The sequence below is a fragment of the Aythya ferina genome, assembly GCF_964211825.1.
Source record: "Aythya ferina genome assembly, chromosome: 5".
Lineage (NCBI taxonomy): Eukaryota > Metazoa > Chordata > Aves > Anseriformes > Anatidae > Aythya > Aythya ferina.
In genome coordinates this window covers 46,055,663-46,075,981 of record NC_140301.1, presented here as the reverse complement: position 1 = coordinate 46,075,981, position 20,319 = coordinate 46,055,663, and the positions used below count along the sequence as shown (strand labels likewise).

Below are 20,319 nucleotides of genomic sequence, written 5' to 3'. Positions count from 1 at the left end.
ACCTTAAAGGAGGCTGTAGCGAGGTGGGGGTTGGCCTGTTCTCCCATGTGCCTGGTGACAGGACGAGGGGAAATGGGCTAAAGTTGTGCCAGGGGAGGGTTAGATTGGATATTAGGATGAACTTCTTTACTGAAAGGGCTGTTAGGCGTTGGAATGGGCTGCCCAGGGAAGTGGTTGAGTCTCCATCCCTGGGTGTCTTCAAAAGACGTTTAGATGTAAAGCTCAGTGATATGGTTTAGTGGAGGACTAGTTAGTGTTAGGTCAGAGGTTGGACACGGTGATCTTGGAGGTCTCTTCCAACCTAGATCATTCTATGATTCTGTTGCAGTCTCCCAGCTCAGAGCCAACCACCTATTAGTCTGGCGCAATGGATTTGTGTGTTCCTTGAACTAGCTGTTCCTTCACCTCCTCTTCACATACAAGGACATGCATCTCTTTCATGCTCCTTCAGGAGTAAACAAGCCCGGATAGGTTTAAGCCTCTTTCTTCAGGTCAGTAAGATCCCTGCCTTTGGTTTCAGTGAAAATGCAGGCCCTAACAACTCAAGTGTCTTCTGGACGGTGTTTCTTCTGGGTAGGATAATTTCATTTCCTTTTTGAAGACTTACAGGGATGTAGTAACAAAAGCAAAGGCATAAAAGGTTACCTGAGACACAGGCTACTTTTCAGCCTGCAGCAGACTATAGGTATGATATCATCCTTTGATATAATTCCTAAATCATATACCCCGGTATCATAGCAGGAAACGTAGCAAACTTCCTGTTGCTTCTCAGGTTTAAAGTTTTCCCTTAAAAGATGTACGCAAAGGTGTAGTCAGCTGTTTGAGTACAATTCTCACGTATACATGAACACTTTCCTCTCCCCTTCCCAACTTGGAGTGCAACACTTCTCATCATACTGTTACAAATTCCAAGTCAACTTAGCTTTATGAGATTTATTTATGGGGTTAATAAAAGGCAAGTAAAGAGTGCTGGGTGCGCGGGGAGTCTGGACTCCTCCAACACGCACACACGTTACATCAGGTGCCTGCTTTTTCTGCTCCTAGGCTAATACATGTTCATTACTACTTCTAGAAAAGGCAGGGTTATTATAATTAGTTCCCGGATTCCCAATCCTCCCACTGGCACATGCGCATCAGTCCCCGGCGGTCCCTCTGGGGGTCTCTCGTGATGAAGGTTCATAGTCTTCCTCCCAGGCTTTGTCCTTGTCCTTCTCCTTTGTCCATCTTGGCCAGATATCAGAGACATGCCTGGTGGCCCATGCAATAGTCACAATAGTTAGCAGTTATTCTGAGACCCCTTTGTTCTCTTATCCCCAGGTATCAGAGACTCAAGGTCTACCCTTCAAGCCCTCTGTTGCCACGAATTGCTGGAACATTCCTTGCATTACCCTTAGATCAGGATTCTGATTCTAACAATGGTTCCTAGTGCAGAGAACTTTTCCAGAGAACAGAGAAGCAAACCAGTCCTGACTGCTTGGAATGAGACGGAGATAGCAGACAAATGTAAAGGGAGAAAATAAATCAGTGGGAATGCTTTCAAAGAATTGTCATAGTCCAAAAGCTTTAAATTGGTTCAATCCCTGAAAGTTAATTAGCGTAAACTCAGGTTGCATCACTGATTTTGAAGTAGTAGGATAGACTTGCAATATTGCAGAGCCTCAGTCACGGATTAAATTGGCATTGCCTCTAACTCTATACAAGAAAGAGAGAGAAGCACACCTTTCTACTTTGTCAGCTACTGGCAGACCTAGAGAGAGAGAGAAAAAAAAAAAAAGTTGTTAATTAAAAGTAATGTTGTTTTAAGGCATTTCACCAAATATGTAATATTTGGTAGAAACAAGACAACAAATGACAGAGAAGAAGCAACAGTAGAAGGTACTTGCATGGCCTTAATTTACATGGCAATGGACAACAATGACAATCTGCAATGATTTACAAGTGCCTTACAAAATTCACCATTGAGACAGAAAAACGGGATTCCCATAAGATATAAGGGGAGTGCAATCCCTGTCAAAATGCGAGAGTCTGGGGTACACTACTGAGTATTGAAGATGTTAAGGCTAGGCAGCACCAAACTCAACGGAGAAGGGAGGCCGAGTCTCCCTGGCTGTTCACGTAACAGAAAAGAAACTCAGATGTTAGCCCGAAGCAACGATTCTTAGTGCCAGGCAGGGAACAAGTTCTTTTTCAGCCAGGGACCATTTCAGCATCTTGAAAGCTAAAGAAAGGGTTGAAGGCTCTGTGGAATCATGGCCCAAAAATCTGGGGACCAGGACTGGGGACCAGGACTGCGCGGGCAGTGTAACGTCACCGCGGGCAGTGTGACTTCACAGCCCTCCCTGGTTATGTCCAGGTGCCGGCAGGGCCCGGCCCAGCCTGGCTTGTGCCTGCACTCCTGCCCAGCGTGTCCGCGAGGCTTGGAGGGCTGAGCTACAATTTGGTCGGGTCGTGCTGTGGAGCCTCCGGCTGAGCTGTGCGGGGACGCATCCTCCTGGGGATAGTGGGGCTCAGGGAGTTGCCAGGGCCACAGCCCGGCTCCGTGGCAGTGGGGAGCACAGGACGGCACAGCCACAGGGCCCGCGGGTTTCCTGCTGGGATACTGGGGCATCTCTGCCGCCCACCCTGGGAGCACCAGCGACCGTGGCCTCACTGTCTCTTGCAGTTGGTGGCATCTCTGCAGTGCCCTGCGGCCATGGACGGGTCGTCAGGCTGGGCCTGCATGCTCTATCGTCACAGCTGGGACGACATGGCCTACCTGCTGCCCTGCCTCCAACAACTTTGCTTGGGCTGTGCGCTGCGGGGGGGCAAGAAGAAGCTGCGTTGCCCCCTGTGTGGGGGCAGGCTCCAGTGCATCAAGTACTTGGTGCGGTCGGCTGACGACCACCTTCAGTGTCCTGTCGCAGAGCCCAGAGAGCAGCTGAGGAACAGCCAGCAGGACGACAGGGGGCTGCAGGGCTGGTGCTCAGGGCTCCTGTGTGCAGCTTCCCACCCCAGCTCTGGGCAGCCTTCCTCTAAGAGCAGCTGGCTGACGCCAGGGCCCTGCCTTCAGGATGGTCACTTTGCTGCTGCTGGAGCATTGCAGGCTTCTGCATAGGAGTCAGTAAGAGAAAACAGGAGTCCCTGCCCCAGCGACAGCAGGTACAAGCAACATCAAATAGCTGCAGTTAATCAGTTTAAGCACTGACTTTGCTCTGGGGAAGCACCCTGCCTGTCAGATCATATGCCCTAATACGGAAAGCAGCCTTCGAAAATGCTCCTCACAGCTCTGCCTCTCTCATTAGTGCACTGCGAGTAGTTTCTGAAAGTAAAACCTGTCCCAGCAAAAGAGGCAACAGCAGTCGCCTGTCATTGTCCTTCCAGAACTGGACAGGAGCCTGCTAGGCCTCAAGATAGGTAGTGGTTACAAAGCCAGTAGTTAGCTGTTTCTTTATAGGTTTTGCTATGGGTTTTGCAGTGTCCTGGCCCTGCGGACGGGCAGGGTAGCACTTCTGACAGGCACCTGTGCACCCGGCACACGCTTCCTCCTGCCCCAGCACCGGGCTGCACACAGGGACACGGGCAGGGAGGGCTGGGCCCCTGCTGCTGGCCCCTTCTACAGCTGGGGGCTTCTGTGCTGGCCCCACAGCAGCGAGACCCCCCAGCACCAAGCTACGTTCTGTGGGTACCCCTGTGCCTGCTGCTAGGGTCAGGCTGCCTCCTCCTCCTCCTCCCACTTTAGGGCTCCTTCTTTCTGTCCCCGGGTCCAGAGGCACATGTGACCTCTTTGGGGTCTATCTGGGTGATGCCCAGGCCACAAGCTGTCCCTAGTGTCGGACAGGAACCTGTGCATGTGACACATTCCCCTCATGGACAGTGCTGCAGCTTGGTGCCCTGAGGCTGAAGCCTCAGCTCTGAGCCCATTGGCAGCATCCCCACTGCTGCTCAAAGCCACGATGCTATCGCCAGCAGCACAGGTGCCCCAGCAGCTGCGTGCAGTGAGAGCTGCCAGCAGGTTCCTGAGAAGGGGAATCTGCCCCCTTTGTGCGCTGTGCCACCAGCCACTGCAGGAGCTGGAGATGTCCCTTCTGCACGTATTGAGGCCAACACGGGAATCTGATTCTGCGCGGTGACCCCTGGGCTTCTTCCAGGTGGGTCAAGGACCCCCGACACAGGCTGAGTACTGGGGTGCTGAGGGAGGCCATGTTCTGAGGGAGGACCCCATGCTGGGGATAACCCTGTGCCCACGGGGACCTGCTCTCCTCAGGCACAGCCCCAACCCCAGCTCAGGGGGACACAGGAGCCAGGCAGGCTGGCTCCCCTCGGGGACATTTGGGTGCTGAGCCCCAGCAGGGAGGCGGGGGGGTGCGTGACGCCAGAAGCGGAGCCGAGTCTCATATTTGGGCACGGAGCAGGTTATTGGAGGCTGGGCCCCGGCAGGCAGCAGATAACCCTCCTGATAGCGGCTCACAAGGTGCCTCCGCCGCCCCCATTGGCTCCTGCCAGCGGGGGCTGCCTATATATCCCCCTCCCCGGCGCGGGGCTGCGTCTGGCACTGGGGGCAGGATGGTGCCTGCCAGGGCACTGGGGCTGCTCCTCTGCGTGCAGCTCTGCGGGGGTGAGTGGTGGGGCTGGCCGTGGGGCAGGGGCTGGCTGTGGATAAGTGGTGGGGCAGGGAGCAGCTGTGGGGCAGGCATCCCCCGGGCTCAGCAAGGTCCCTGGGGTTGAACAGGCAGCGGGGAGCTGCGGCTGGTGGATGGCGGCGGGCGCTGCGCCGGCCGCGTGGAGGTGAAGCACGAGGGCGAGTGGGGCTCCGTCTGCAGCTACGACTTCGACTGGGACCACCGGGGCGCCGGCGTGGTGTGCCGGCAGCTGGGCTGTGGAGCAGTGGCCCGGGCGTCCCCGTACGCCCCGTTTGGGCAGGGCAAGGGACGCATCTGGCTGCACCCAATCTTCTGCCTTGGGACAGAAGCTTCCTTGGAGAACTGCCCTCACTTTGGCTGGGGCAACCACTTCTGTGGTCATGAGTGGGACGTGGGGGTGACCTGCACAGGTGAGTCGCGGTGGTGGTGCTGGGGATGCTGGGTCAGGATTACAAGTCCAGGACTGAGTCCTGTACCCGGTGCAGAGGCGCTGGAGCTGCGGCTGGTGGCTGGCAGGGGACCGTGTGAGGGGAGAGTGGAGGTGAAGCTGCGGGGACGCTGGGGCACGGTGGCGGACAATGCCTGGGACATGGAGGACGCCGAGGTGGTGTGCCAGCAGATGGGCTGCGGCTCAGCTGTTGGCGCCTACCACAGCTCTCAGTTTGGACTAGCAGAAGGTTCTATCAGCTTGGTCTTTGTCAACTGTAGTGGGACTGAGAAGACCCTCTGGGACTGCAAAATTCAAGGCTGGGGACCATACCATGGCCCTCATGTCTATGATACTGCTGTGGTGTGCCAAGGTGAGTGCTGGGGACATGCGGTGCTGCAGGGAGCCCCCTCGTCCGCATCCCCCCCAGGAGCCCTCCTCTCGCGGCAGGGTTCTCCCGTCTGGCCGGAGGGGACGGCGCCTGCTCGGGGCGGCTGGAGGTGCGGCAGGGCCGGGCCTGGGCCACCGTCTGCCACGGCGACGTGGACCTCAAAGCCGCCCAGGTGGTGTGCAGGGAGCTGGGCTGCGGCACGGCAGTGGCCGTCCCCGCTGCCGGCCATTTTGGGGCAGCAACGGGGCCGCTCTGGGACGGCGCCTTTGAGTGCAACGGCAGCGAGCCACTCCTGGCCAGCTGCGCCCGGCGGCCGACCCACGGCCAGGCCTGTGCTGGCCCCGCTGCTATCGTCTGCTCACGTAAGTGCTGGGGCCGCTGTCCGGGGGGCCGGGGCAGCCCCTTGCAGCGTGGGGTGCCCCGGGGGGTCCCTGCCCTGCCATCCCCCCAGCGCCCTCTCTGCGCCGCAGCCTACACCGGTTTCCGTTTGGCGGATGGCGGCTCGGGCTGCGCCGGGCGGGTGGAGGTGGAGGCGCAGGGGACATGGGGAGCGCTGTGTGCCAGCGCCTGGGACCTGCGCGACGCCCACGTCCTGTGCCGCCACCTGGGCTGCGGCCCCGCCGCCTCCCTGCCCCCAGGAGGCCATTTCGGGACGGGCACGGCGACGGGGCCGCTGCGGCGCGATGCCCTGAGCTGCAGCGGGAGCGAGCGGCACCCGGGCGAGTGCCCCGTGGCGCTGCTGGGGGAGCCCGCCTGCCCCCCTGGCCATGCCGCCGCCGTCAACTGCTCAGGTGGGTGCAGGGGCCGCGGGGACCCGTGGCAGGCGGGGAGCAGCGCCCGTCCCCACGGCACGGCCGGGCTCTTGCAGGCGCCGCTGAGCCCCTGCGGCTGCTGGACGGGGAGAGCCGGTGCGACGGGCGGCTGGAGGTGGCCACGAGCCCCGGGGCCTGGGCCCGCGTGGCTGCGGGGCCGGGGGACGACCGAGCTGCCTCCGTGGCGTGCCGGCAGCTGGGCTGCGGTGTGCCAGACAAGGTCTACGCTGTGCCGGCCGCCAGCTCGGGCCCCGTGGAGCTGCAGGAGCTGCGCTGTGCTGGCACCGAGGAGCTCCTGGCGCAGTGCAACGCCTCGGGGCCTGCCGCAGCGCCCGGCCACAGCCCCCCAGAGGCGGCCGTCGCCTGCTCAGGTGAGTGCGCCGGGAAGGGCCGCGGGTGCCCAGCGGGCGCCCCCAGCCCCATCCTGGCCCTCCCGTGCAGGCAGCCGGCGGCTGAGGCTGGCGGGCGGCCCCGGGCGCTGCGCCGGCAGGGTGGAGGTGTACAGCGAGGGCACGTGGGGCACCGTCTGCCAGGACGCCTGGGACCTGCCAGATGCCGACGTCGTGTGCCGCCAGCTGGGCTGCGGGCGGGCCCTGGAGGCGCCCGGCTCGGAGCGCTTCGGGCCCGGCGTGGGGACGCTGTGGCCGGGTGCCGGGGGCTGCTCGGGGACGGAGGCGGCTCTCTGGGCCTGCCCAGCCCCGGCACGGCGCGGCTGCCGCCGGGGCGGCGGTGCCGGTGCTGTGTGCTCAGGTGAGCACTGTGATCCCTGAGCTGGGTGGGGAGCAGGCCCCGCTGCCCGTGGGGTGCGCGCTGCCCCACCTGTCCCAACGGTGCCGCGACCCCCCCGTCCCCTGTTGTTGCAGGGCTGCTGCGTCTGGCGGGGGGCAGCAGCAGCTGCAGCGGGCACCTGGAGGTGCTGCGCGAGGGGACGTGGGGCCGCGTGTGCGCCAACGACACCAGCCCCGCCACAGCTGCCGTTGTCTGCCGCCAGCTGGGCTGTGGCACCGGGGGGAGGCTGGCGGCCGTCCCCGCACAGGGCTCGGTCCCCGCCTGGCTGGGCTGGGTGCGATGCCAGGAGGGGGCCCCCTCGCTCTGGCGCTGCCCCTCGGCGCCCTGGCACCTGCAGTCCTGCGGCCCCGAGGGGGTCGCCCACATCGCCTGTGACGAGGACACCGAGGACACGAGCGGGGCCACCAGCACTGCAGGTAGCAGCTGCCGGCACGGGGGTGCTTGCCCAGCTGGCTCTGCCCGTGCCCACTGCCCCCTGCCCCCTACCCCTGCTGCCGTGCGGATCCCGGCCTCACGCTGCAGGTGCCATCCCTGCAGGTGCCAGCAGCAGCAGCAGCGTTGCCCCACTCACAGCAGTGTCGGGGAGCGTGCCGGTGCCCACGGTCCTGTGCGTGCTCCTGGGGACGTTGCTGGGCCTGGCCCTGGCAGCCCTGGCTGTGCAGGCACACCGCGCACGGCTGCAACGCCGAGGTGGGCACTGCCTTGGGAGTCCTCGTGGGTCTGAGGGGAACTGTGAGACGTGCGATTGTAACACGTTCTTCCTTGCAGGCCCCAATAGAACCACAGATGCCGGCTCCGAGGTTGTGTACGAGGAGCTGGATTACAGCCTGATGCCCGAGTACCAGGAGGTGCCCAGCCACACAGGTGGGAGCACGGTCGTCCCCAGAGCCTGGGGCTGTCCCCATCCCTGGCCCAACACTCAGCAGCTCCTTCTCCACCGCAGGCTCCCTGTCCAAGGGCTCAGGCATGAAGCCACAGGATGACAGCTGGGATGGCAATGACGAGGAGCTCAGCCCCGGAGAGGCCCCAGGTAGGGGAAAGGGCACTGAACAGGGACACAAAGGCACAAGGGTCAGAGGAGAGGGGCTAAGATCGAGCAGTGGTGCTGGGGAAGTGAGGGCACACGGCCCTTGAGGCTGCGTCCTCAGCCCCGGCCCCTCCTCGCCTGGCGCAGCCCCCCCGGCCCAGCCCGGGCACGGCCCCCCGGATGGCTACGACGATGCTGCGGCCGTGCCGGACGAGCCCCCCGCTCCCCACGGCGGGGACGCCCCGGCGCAGCCCCGCGGGGACACGGGCTATGACGACGTTGACATGGGCACCCTGGGGACAGCGCCGTGAGGAGGCCCTGGGGACACGGCTGCAGGAGGGGGCTCCGGCCCCAGGGAGGGCTGGCCCTGCCCATGGGGGGCCCATGGGGGGCACCCGTCCCTGCCCAGCCCTCAGCCCGCTGCAGAAACGGCTCCATCGGCCCGCCCGCACCCGTGGCCCAACGTCACGCCAGGCTCCTTGTGAAGTTTTTCAGCATGGCCTTTCCCTGTGCAGTGCTCTTTCCAATTAAAGCCCCCAAATGCTTGGAACCTCGCTCCCAGCACCGTTCTGTCTTTCTCTCTCCTGTGTCCATCTTCCGTCCCTCAGGGCCATGGGGCAGAGCTGGGCCCGCAGGCAGGTCCCCATGGCTCTGGGCACGCAGGAAGGATTGGGAAGAGCCCAGGGCCCAGTTCCGGGGCCTTCCTTTGGTCCCAGAGCTGCACGCTCTCCCTGCCAGGATAATGTAGAATGATAGAATCATAGCATATCCCGAGTTGGACTCGATGATCTGTATGGGTCCCTTCCAACTCCTGTCACCACACAGGTCTGTTATAAGTTGCCCCCTTAATTTTTCAGAGAGCATTGTATTAACCATAGAAAGGAATTTATTGAGTAAGCAACAGAAAGCAAAACAGCACTGGGCGGCCGGGGAGTCTCGGCTCCGCCAATGGCGCGCACCTCACCCCCGCCAGGGTCCCTTTTTATATCTTGGTAATTCCGGGATTACGCAGCACATCCTGGTATATTCTGCGACTGCGCGCACTGTTGCTGGAGGGTCGTCTCTGTCCCTCTGGTGGTCGTGAAGATGAAGGCCATAGTCTTCCTCGGCGTTGTAGTTCAACTTCTTTTTTTATTTGGTCATGTTGGCCCAGCGTGAGACAGAAAGGCAGGATGTTGATACACTATTTTAGCAACAAGACAATGAACAAACATTTATTGTGTATTACAAGGTCTACCCTAGATTTTAGACCATGTGAGTAAATGCAGAGTCCATGCACTTCTTAAACTCCGACAGGCCTGGTGTCGTGACTGCTTCCCTTGGGAGCCTGTTCCAGTGATTGACCCCCCTCTCGGTGAAGTACCTCTTCCTGTTGTCCAGCCTAAACCTCCCCTGCCTCAGCTTGACACCATTCCTGGGGGTCCTATAACTGGTGATTAAGGAGAATAGGTCAGCGCCTGCCCCTCCACTCCCCCTCATGAGGAAGTTGTAGACCACGATGAGGTCCCCCCTCAGCCTCCTCTCCTCCAGGCTGAACAGGCCCAGTGCCCTCAGACTCTCCTCATGCATCTTCCCCTCTCGTCCCTTCACCATCTTCATCGCCCTCCTCTGTGTCATACACAATAAATATTTGTTCATTGTCTTTTGTATTATAAAAACAAGGAGTTCCGTTTGAGGAACGGGAGTTGTGAAAGCTCCCTGCTGAAGTAAGGAGCTGTATAATACTTAGAATCATAGAATCATAGAATATCCTGAGTTGGAAGGGACCCTTAAGGATCATCAAGTCCAACTCTTGACACCGCACAGGTCTACCCAAAAGTTCAGACCATGTGACTAAGTGCACAGTCCAATCTCTTCTTAAATTCAGACAGGCTCGGTGCAGTGACCACTTCCCTGGGGAGCCTGTTCCAGTGTGCAACCACCCTCTCTATGAAGAACCCCCTCCTGACGTCAAGCCTAAATTTCCCCTGCCTCAGCTTAAACCCGTTCCCGCGGGTCCTGTCACTGGTGTTAATAGAGAAAAGGTCTCCTGCCTCTCGACACCCCCTTACGAGGAAGTTGTAGACTGTGATGAGGTCTTTCCTCAGCCTCCTCTTCTCCAGGCTGAACAGGCCCAGTGCCCTCAGACGCTCCTCATACACCTTCCCCTCTCGGCCCTTCACCATATTCATCGCCCTCCTCTGGACACTCTCCAACAGTTTAATGTCCTTCTTGTACTGTGGTGCCCAGCACTGCTCGTAGTGCTCGAGGTGAGGCCGTACCAGCGCAGAGCAGAGCAGGACAATGACCTCCCTCGACCGACTGGCGATGCTGTGCTTGATGCACCCCAGGGTATTGGCCCTCCTGGCTGCCAGGGCACACTGCTGGCTCATATTCAGCTTGCTGGACACAACCCCCAGATCCCTCTCTGCGGGGCTGCTCTCCAGCGTCTCGTCGCCCAGTCTGTACGTACTGCCAGGGTTGCCCTGTCCCAGGTGCAGGAACCGGCACTTGCTCTTGTTAAACTTCATGCAGTTTAGGCCGCATGAACAGGCTGAGGGAAGGGCACGGCTCGTGGGCACTGTAATACACAATAAATGTTTGTTCATTGTCTTTTGTATTATAAAACAAGGAGTTCCGTTTGAGGAGCAGGAGTTGCAAAAGCTCCCTGCTGAAGTAAGATGTATAATACTTGGCTAGACACTATGAAAATTCTTTTGCTTAATGTAACAAAAAAGAGAACCCCCTCCCCTTCTCTCCTTCTGCATCTCAGTTGCCTCTTTTGTTCAAAGACACTGCTGCAAAGTTCATGTAACCATCTCCTGATAAGTTGCTAAACTAGTGTATCAACATCCTGCATTCCTGTCTCACGCTGGGCCAACATGACCAAATAAAAAAAAAGAAGTTGAACCGCAACGCGGAGGAAGACTACGGCCTTCATCTTCACGACCACCAGAGGGACAGAGACGACCCCCTAGCAACAGTGCGCGCAGTCGCAGAATATACCAGGATGTGCTGCGTAGTCCCAGAATTACCAAGATATAAAAAGGGACCCTGGCGGGGGTGAGGTGCGCGCCGTTGGTGGAGCCGAGACTCCCCGGCCGCCCAGCGCTGTTTTGCTTGCTGTTGCTTACTCAATAAATTCCTTTCTATTATTAATGCAATGCTCTCTGAAAATTAATTAAGGGGGCAACTTATAACAGGCACCAGCAGAAACAACGGCGGGCAGCGTAGTGTCATTGTAGCCATGCTTAGCTTTGCATCTACTCACAAGAATGTGCTCAGTGCTGCACAGTAGCAAGAAGAACAGCGGTGTGTGGCCATTCATTGCAAATGGTAGAGGATCAAATCCAGGCAGTGACAAACTCGTGCTCCTCCAAGCTGACAGGAGATCCTCAGAAGCAACTCGGCCTCGGACAGTGCTGTGGCATCTCCATAGTGTGAGGGCCAGCAGCAAATTGGCTTGTATCAGAACTGGTACGGCCAGCAGAGCCAGCGGAGTCATTGTTCCTCTCTACTCAGCCCTGGAGAGGCTGGAACTGGAAAATTGTGTTCCGTTTTGTGCCCCTCACTACAAGAAGGACAGGGAGGTGCTGGAACATGTCCAGAGAAGGGCAGCAAAGCTGTTGAAGTGTCTAGAGACCAAGTCTTATGAGGAGCAGCTGTGAATTGCTGAAAGAGGCCTGGAGAAAAGGAGGCTCAGGGGTGACCTTATCACGCTCTTGAAATACCTTAAGGGAAGTTGAAGGGAGTGGGGGTCTGGCTCTTTTCCAAACACATCGGGTGAGCCAAACTGGCCAGAGGGACACTGCATGCTACATGGCATCATGCTGCACAATAAAAATGGAGAGGGTTGGCTGGGGGGACACTGCTGCCTGGGGACAGGCTGGGCTTCGGTCAGAGCACAGTGAGCAATTGCACTGTGCACCACCTGTTTCAAATCTATATACTTATTTATTTACTGCTATCTTCATTATTATTTTCCCATCACTTTGTGTCCTATTTAACTGTCTCATGACAGTAACCCATGACTTTAACCTATTGTTTGTTTGTTTGTTTTTCCTCAGTTGTCTGCCCCATCCCACTGTGGCAGGGGAGGGGACCCACTGAAGGGCTCTGTGGTACTCAGCTGCTGCTGGGTTAAACGACAGCAACCTGTGCCAACTCAAGCAGCTGTGCTGGAAATTACCAATCACAACCATCATCTGAGAAAAGGAAGAAACAAAACCCAGAAAGAAACAGCTCACTACTGCCTTTGTAACCACCACCTATCTTGAGGCTTAGCAGGCTGCTCTCTAGTCCAGGAAATACAAGGACAGGCAACTGCTGTTGCCTCTGGGACAGGTTTTGCTTTCAGCAGCTACTCGCAGAGCACTAATAACAACATTCTGTTCTAACAGGACCATGTCCTTCTTGTAGGAGGTGCCTTGGAATTGAACACGGTACTCAAGGTGTGGCCTCACCAGGGCTGAGTACAGAGGGAAAATCAATTCCCTCGCCCTGCTGGCCACACCGCTTCTGACACTAGCCCGGACTCTGTTGGCCCTCTTGGCCACCTGAGCACACCGCTGGCTCCTGTTCAGCCACCTGCCGACCAATCCCCCCAGCTCCCTTCCCTCCGGGCAGCTTTCCAGCCACTCTGCCCCCAGCCTGCAGCCTTGCACAGGGTTGTTGTGCCCCACGTGCAGGATGCGGCACTTGGCCTTGTTGAACCTCGTCCAGGGCCAGGCTGAACCCATCGCTCCAGCCTGTCCAGGTCCCTCTGCAGAGCCTTCCTGCCCTCAGGCACATCAACACTCCTGCCCACCTTGGTGTCCTCTGCCAGCTTGCTGACGGTGCACAATATCCCCTTGCACCAGGACAGGTGGTGCTCGGAGTACTGGGGCAGAGGATGAGTCCCTGGGACGCGCTGTGCCCTTCCCTCATCCTGTTCTCCTGGCAGGGAGAGCATGCAGCTCTGGGGCCAAAGGAAGGCCCCGGAGCTGGGCCCTGGGCTCTTCCCAATCCTTCCTGCGTGCCCAGAGCCATGGGGACGTGCCTGCAGACCCAGCTCTGCCCCATGGCCCCAAGGGATGGACGATGGACCCGGGAGAGAGAGAGAGACACAGAATGGTGCAAAGAGTGAAGTTCCAAGCACTTGGGGGCTTTAATTGGAAAGAGCGCTGCGCAGGGAAAGGCCATGCTGAAAAACTTCACAAGGAGCCTGGCGTGACGTTGGGCCACAGGTGCGGGCGGGCCGATGGAGCCGTTTCTGCAGCGTGCTGAGGGCTGGGCAGGGACGGGTGCCCCCCATGGGCAGTGCCAGCCCTCCCTGGGGCCGGAGCCCCCTCCTGCAGCCGTGTCCCCAGGGCCTCCTCACGGCGCTGTCCCCAGGGTGCCCATGTCAACGTCGTCATAGCCCGTGTCCCCGCGGGGCTGCGCCGGGGCGTCCCCGCCGTGGGGAGCGGGGGGCTCCTCTGGCACGGCCGCAGCATCGTCGTAGCCATCCGGGGGGCCGTGCCCGGGCTGGGCCGGGGGGGCTGCGCCAGGCGAGGAGGGGCCGGGGCTGAGGACACAGCCTCAAGGGCTGTGTGCCCTCACTTCCCCAGCACCACTGCTCCGTCATAGCCCCTCTCCTTGGGCCCCCTGTGCCTTGCAGTCCCTACTGATTGCCTCTTGCCCTACCTGGGGCCTCTCTGGGGTTGCTCTCTATCTCGTCACCATCCCAGTTGTCATCCTGCAGCTTCATGCCTGAGCCTTTGGACAGGGAGCCTGCGGTAGAGACTCTGGTGTTGGGTGCTTGGCCAGGGATGGGGACAGCCCCAGGCCCTGGGGACGACCGTGCTCCCACCTGTGTGGCTGGGCACCTCCTGGTACTCGGGCATCAGGCTGTAATCCAGCTCCTCGTACACGGCCTCAGCGCCGACATCCGTGGCTTTCACGGGGTCTGTAAGGAAGTACACGCTGCAACGGCATGCCCCACTGTTCCCCACAGCCCCATGGAGACTCCGAAAGGGGCACCAGGGGAACCCCCAAGGCAGTGCCCACCTCGGCGTTGCAGCCGTGCGCGGTGTGCCTGCACAGCCAGGGCTGCCAGGGCCAGGCCCAGCAACGTCCCCAGGAGCACGCACAGGACCGTGGGCACCGGCACGCTCCCCGACACTGCTGTGAGTGGGGCAACGCTGCTGCTGCTGCTGGCACCTGCAGGGATGGCACCTGCAGCGTGAGGCCGGGATCCGCACGGCAGCAGGGGTAGGGGGCAGGGGGCAGTGGGCACGGGCAGAGCCAGCTGGGCAAGCACCCCCGTGCCGGCAGCTGCTACCTGCAGTGCTGGTGGCCCCGCTCGTGTCCTCGGTGTCCTCGTCACAGGCGATGTGGGCGACCCCCTCGGGGCCGCAGGACTGCAGGTGCCAGGGCGCCGAGGGGCAGCGCCAGAGCGAGGGGGCCCCCTCCTGGCATCGCACCCAGCCCAGCCAGGCGGGGACCGAGCCCTGTGCGGGGACGGCCGCCAGCCTCCCCCCGGTGCCACAGCCCAGCTGGCGGCAGACAACGGCAGCTGTGGCGGGGCTGGTGTCGTTGGCGCACACGCGGCCCCACGTCCCCTCGCGCAGCACCTCCAGGTGCCCGCTGCAGCTGCTGCTGCCCCCCGCCAGACGCAGCAGCCCTGCAACAACAGGGGACGGGGGGGTCGCGGCACCGTTGGGACAGGTGGGGCAGCGCGCACCCCACGGGCAGCGGGGCCTGCTCCCCACCCAGCTCAGGGATCACAGTGCTCACCTGAGCACACGGCACCGGCACCGCCGCCCCGGCGGCAGCCGCGCCGTGCCGGGGCTGGGCAGGCCCAGAGAGCCGCCTCCGTCCCCGAGCAGCCCCCGGCACCCGGCCACAGCGTCCCCACGCCGGGCCCGAAGCGCTCCGAGCCGGGCGCCTCCAGGGCCCGCCCGCAGCCCAGCTGGCGGCACACGACGTCGGCATCTGGCAGGTCCCAGGCGTCCTGGCAGACGGTGCCCCACGTGCCCTCGCTGTACACCTCCACCCTGCCGGCGCAGCGCCCGGGGCCGCCCGCCAGCCTCAGCCGCCGGCTGCCTGCACGGGAGGGCCAGGATGGGGCTGGGGGCGCCCGCTGGGCACCCGCGGCCCTTCCCGGCGCACTCACCTGAGCAGGCGACGGCCGCCTCTGGGGGGCTGTGGCCGGGCGCTGCGGCAGGCCCCGAGGCGTTGCACTGCGCCAGGAGCTCCTCGGTGCCAGCACAGCGCAGCTCCTGCAGCTCCACGGGGCCCGAGCTGGCGGCCGGCACAGCGTAGACCTTGTCTGGCACACCGCAGCCCAGCTGCCGGCACGCCACGGAGGCAGCTCGGTCGTCCCCCGGCCCCGCAGCCACGCGGGCCCAGGCCCCGGGGCTCGTGGCCACCTCCAGCCGCCCGTCGCACCGGCTCTCCCCGTCCAGCAGCCGCAGGGGCTCAGCGGCGCCTGCAAGAGCCCGGCCGTGCCGTGGGGACGGGCGCTGCTCCCCGCCTGCCACGGGTCCCCGCGGCCCCTGCACCCACCTGAGCAGTTGACGGCGGCGGCATGGCCAGGGGGGCAGGCGGGCTCCCCCAGCAGCGCCACGGGGCACTCGCCCGGGTGCCGCTCGCTCCCGCTGCAGCTCAGGGCATCGCGCCGCAGCGGCCCCGTCGCCGTGCCCGTCCCGAAATGGCCTCCTGGGGGCAGGGAGGCGGCGGGGCCGCAGCCCAGGTGGCGGCACAGGACGTGGGCGTCGCGCAGGTCCCAGGCGCTGGCACACAGCGCTCCCCATGTCCCCTGCGCCTCCACCTCCACCCGCCCGGCGCAGCCCGAGCCGCCATCCGCCAAACGGAAACCGGTGTAGGCTGCGGCGCAGAGAGGGCGCTGGGGGGATGGCAGGGCAGGGACCCCCCGGGGCACCCCACGCTGCAAGGGGCTGCCCCGGCCCCCCGGACAGCGGCCCCAGCACTTACGTGAACAGACGATAGCAGCGGGGCCAGCACAGGCCTGGCCGTGGGTCGGCCGCCGGGCGCAGCTGGCCAGGAGTGGCTCGCTGCCGTTGCACTCAAAGGCGCCGTCCCAGAGCGGCCCCGTTGCTGCCCCAAAATGGCCGGCAGCGGGGACGGCCACTGCCGTGCCGCAGCCCAGCTCCCTGCACACCACCTGGGCGGCCTTGAGGTCCACGTGGCCGTGGCAGACGGTGGCCCAGGCCCGGCCCTGCCGCACCTCCAGCCGCCCCGAGCAGGCGCTGTCCCCTCCGGCCAGACGGGAGAACCCTGCCGCGAGAGGAGGGCTCCTGGGGGGGATGCGGACGAGGGGGCTCCCTGCAGCACCGCATGTCCCCAGCACTCACCTTGGCACACCACAGCCCTGTTGTAAACAGTAGGTCTGGTATAGGGTCCCCAGCCTTGAATCTTGCAGTCCCAGAGGGCCTTCTCGTCCCCATTACAGTCGACAAAGGCCAAGCTGATAGGACCTTCTTCTTGTCCAAAGTGAGAGCTGTGGTAGGCACCAGCAGCTGAGCCGCAGCCCAACTGCTGGCACACCACCTCGGCGTCCTCCATGTCCCAGTCATCATCTGCCACCGTGCCCCAGCGTCCCCGCAGCTTCACCTCCACTCTCCCCTCGCAGGGTCCCCTGCCAGCCGCCAGCCGCAGCTCCAGCTCCTCTGCACCGGGTACAGGACTCAGTCCTGGACTTGGGAATTCCGACACGGCATCCCCAGCACCACCACCGCGACTCACCTGTGCAGGTCACCCCCACGTCCCACTCATGACCACAGAAGTGCTTGCCCCAGCCGAAGTGATGGCAGTTCTCCAAGGTAGCTTCTGTCCCAAAGCAGAAGATTGGGTGCAGCCAGATGCGTCCCTTGCCCTGCCCAAACGGGGCGTACGGGGATGTCCAGGCCACCGCGCCGCAGCCCAGCTGCCGGCACACCACGCCGGCGCCCCGGTGGTCCCAGTCGAAGTCGTAGCTGCAGACGGAGCCCCACTCGCCCTCGTGCTTCACCTCCACGCGGCCGGCGCAGCGCCCGCCGCCATCCACCAGCCGCAGCTCCCCGCTGCCTGCGGGCAACCCCAGGGACCTTGCTGAGCCCGGGGGGCACCTGGCCCACAGCTGCTCCCTGCCCCAGCGCTTGCCCACTGTTTGCCCACGGACAGCCCCTGCCCCACCACTTGCCCACTGCCCCACGGCCAGCCCCACCACTCACCCCTGCAGAGCTGCACGCAGAGGAGCAGCCCCAGTGCCCTGGCAGGCACCATCCTGCCCCCAGTGCCAGACGCAGCCCCGCGCTGGGGAGGGGGATATATAGGCAGCCCCCGCTGGCAGGAGCCAATGGGGGCGGCGGAGGCGCCTTGTGAGCCGCTACCAGGAGGGTTATCTGCTGCCTGCCGGGGCCCAGCCTCCAATAACCTGCTCCGTGCCCAAATATGAGACTCGGCTCCGCTTCTGGCGTCACGCACCCCTCCGCCTCCCTGCTGGGGCTCAGCACCCAAATGTCCCCGAGGGGAGCCAGCCTGCCTGGCTCCTGTGTCCCCCTGAGCTGGGGTTGGGGCTGTGCCTGAGGAGAGCAGGTCCCCGTGGGGACAGGGTTATCCCCAGCATGGGGTCCTCCCTCATATCATGGCCTCCCTCAGCACCCCAGTACTCAGCCTGTGTCGGGGGGGGCGCCTTGACCCACCTGGAACCAGCCCGGGGTTCACTGTGCAGAATCAGGTCCCTGCGCTGGCCTCAAGATGTGCAGAAGGGACATCTCCAGCCCCTGCAGAGGCTGGTGGCACGGGGGGGGGCAGATTCCCCCTCTCAGGGACACGGTGGCTTTCACTTCATGCTGCTGCTGGGGCACCTGCGCTGCTGGCGATAGCATCGTGGCTTTGAGCAGCAGTGGGGATGCTGCCAACGGGCTCAGAGCTGAGGCTTCAGCCTCAGGGCACCAAGCTGCAGCACTGTCCATGAAGGAAATGTGTCACCTACACAGGTTCCTGTCCGACACTAGGGACCTCTTGTGGCCTGGGCATCACCCAGAAAGACCCCAAAGAGGCTACTTGTGCCTCTGGAGCTAGGGGCAGAAAGAAGGAGCCCTAAAGTGGGAGGAGGAGGAGGAGAAGGAGGCAGCCTGACCCTAGCAGCAGGCACAGGGGTACCCACACAACGTAGCTTGGTGCTGGGAGGTCCCGCTGCTGTGGGGCCAGCACAGAAGCCCCCAGCTGTAGAAGGGGCCAGCAGCAGGGGCCCAGCCCTCCCTGCCCGTGTCCCTGTGTGCAGCCCGGTGCTGGGGCAGGAGGAAGTGTGTGCCGGGTGCGCAGGCGCCTCACAGTAGCGCAGCCATGATCGCAGCCCTGTCCGTCCGCAGGGCCGGGACACTGGGCATTGCTCTTCTGGCACAGCGTGCCAGAGCAGTGCTGCTCTCCACCCCAGGTCCTCCGGCTTCTCGCATTCTGCCCCAGGCAGCTCCAGCCCCAGGCAGCCAGGGCAGGCCGATAGGACAGGCTGCGGCGAGCAGACACAGGGCTGGGCCCGAGCAGCACTGCCAGGCCCTGCTGCACACAACACCGGCCCTTTCATATCCTCTGAGTTTTTGTTTTATTTCGTTTTATGTTTGTTAGTTTGTTTGTTTTCTCAGTTCTCTGCCCCATCCCACTTGGCCAGGGGACCCACTGAAGGGCTCTGTGGTACTCAGCTGCTGCTGGGTTAAACGACAGCAACCTGTGCCAACTCAAGCAGCTGTGCTGGAAATTACCAATCACAACCATCATCTGAGAAAAGGAAGAAACAAAACCCATAAGAAACAGCTCACTACTGCCTTTGTAACCACTACCTATCTTGAGGCCTAGCAGGCTCCTGTCCAGTTCTGGAAGGACAAGGGCAGGCGACTGCTGTTGCCTCTTTTGCTGGGACAGGTTTTGCTTTCAGAAGCTACTCACAGTGCACTAATGAGAGAGGCAGAGCTGTGAGGAGCATTTTCGAAGGCTGCTTTCCGTATTAGGGCATATGATCTGATAGGCAGGGTGCTTCCCCAGAGCAAAGTCAGTGCTTAAACAGATTAACTGCAGCTATTTGATGTTGCTTGTACCTGCTATCGCTGGGGAAGGGACTCCTGTTTTCTCTTACTGACTCCTATGCAGAAGCCTGCAATGCTCCAGCAGCAGCAAAGCGACCATCCTAAAGGCAGCAGCTCATGAATGTTACAAGCTGCCAGCCTTTGCCTCCAGGCCCTGGTTGCGTGTGCGCCCTGCTCTGGGTGCTGGGAAGAATGAAAGAGTGGCTTGGGTTGGAGGGGATGTTAAAGATCATCTAACTCCAACCCCCTGCCATAGGCAGGGATGCCACCCACTATGTCAGGTTGGCCAAGGCCCCCTGCAGCGTTACATTGAACACCTCCAGGAATGGGGTATCCTCAGCTTCTCCTGGCAACCTGTTCCAGTGCCTCACTACCCTTACAGGGAAGAAGTTCCTCCTGATGGCTAACCTAAATCTATCCGCTTTTAGTTTAAAACCATTCCCACTTGTTCCAGACATTTCCTACCTGAGTAAAGAGTCCTTTTCCGTCCGTTTTATAAGAGCCCTTTAAAAATACCGAAAGGCCACAAGAAGGTCTGCCCGGAGCCTTCTCTTCTCCAGGCTGAACAGCCCCAGCTCTCTCAGCCTTTCTTCATGGGAGAGCTGCTCCAGCCCTCTGATCACCTTTGCAGCCCTCCCCTGGACTCGCGACAACAGGTCTGCATCTTTCTTGTGCTGGGGGCCGTGATCCAGGACGCAGGACTCCCGGTGGGTCCTCACAAGGGCAGAGCAGAGGGGGACAATCACCTCCCTTGCCCTGCTGGTCACTCTGCTGCTGATGCAGCCCAGGATGCAGGTAGCCTTCTGGCCTTCAAGTGCGCACTGCTGGCTCATGTCGAGCCTTTCTTCCACCAGAACCCCCAATCCTTCTCTGTAGGGCTGCTCTCAGTGAGTCCTGCTCCCAGTGTGTACCCCTGACTGGGATTGCCCCGACCCAGGTGCAGCACCTTGGACTTGTTGACCCTGATGGGGTTCATGCAGGCTGACACCAAGCTGTGTGGTGTGGTCAAAACGCTGGAAGGGCAACCCCAAGTCCCTCGGCTTGTCTGCAGAGGAGAGTGTGAGAATTAAAATTGTGTTCTTGCAGTTCAACATTCCACTAACCCTGCATATTCCAAAGTGATTGTGCAAGCATAAAGGGTGGGGGTGGAGAGAGGAGGAGGTAAGTTGATCGTATAATGGGACAGTGGAAGGTCTCAGAAGAACAAAGGTTAGCAAAAACAAAAAAGAA

General features: G+C 61.4%; 2 protein-coding genes across 2 annotated transcripts; one reads left to right on the top strand and one right to left on the bottom strand.

Moving 5' to 3' along the window:
* Window positions 1-4,245: 4,245 nt before the first annotated feature.
* LOC311438372 (antigen WC1.1-like) lies at window positions 4,246-8,474 on the top strand. Its single transcript, XM_084522685.1, has 12 exons — window positions 4,246-4,594; window positions 4,709-5,029; window positions 5,105-5,419; window positions 5,497-5,799; window positions 5,908-6,228; window positions 6,306-6,624; window positions 6,695-6,999; window positions 7,113-7,454; window positions 7,576-7,728; window positions 7,807-7,902; window positions 7,982-8,068; window positions 8,213-8,474. The coding sequence occupies exons 1-12, from the start codon at window positions 4,543-4,545 to the stop codon at window positions 8,374-8,376; spliced, it is 2,778 nt and encodes a 925-aa protein (XP_084378811.1). The 5' UTR covers window positions 4,246-4,542; the 3' UTR covers window positions 8,377-8,474.
* A 4,692-nt stretch (window positions 8,475-13,166) lies between these two features.
* On the bottom strand, window positions 13,167-17,290 carry LOC311438371 (antigen WC1.1-like; the record flags this gene model as incomplete). The annotated part of the gene is made up of 12 exons (XM_084522684.1): window positions 13,167-13,563; window positions 13,709-13,795; window positions 13,875-13,970; window positions 14,072-14,224; window positions 14,346-14,687; window positions 14,801-15,109; window positions 15,180-15,494; window positions 15,572-15,892; window positions 16,001-16,303; window positions 16,381-16,695; window positions 16,772-17,092; window positions 17,239-17,290. The coding sequence occupies 12 exons, from the start codon at window positions 17,288-17,290 to the stop codon at window positions 13,400-13,402; spliced, it is 2,778 nt and encodes a 925-aa protein (XP_084378810.1). The 3' UTR covers window positions 13,167-13,399.
* Between the last annotated feature and the right edge of the window lie 3,029 nt (window positions 17,291-20,319).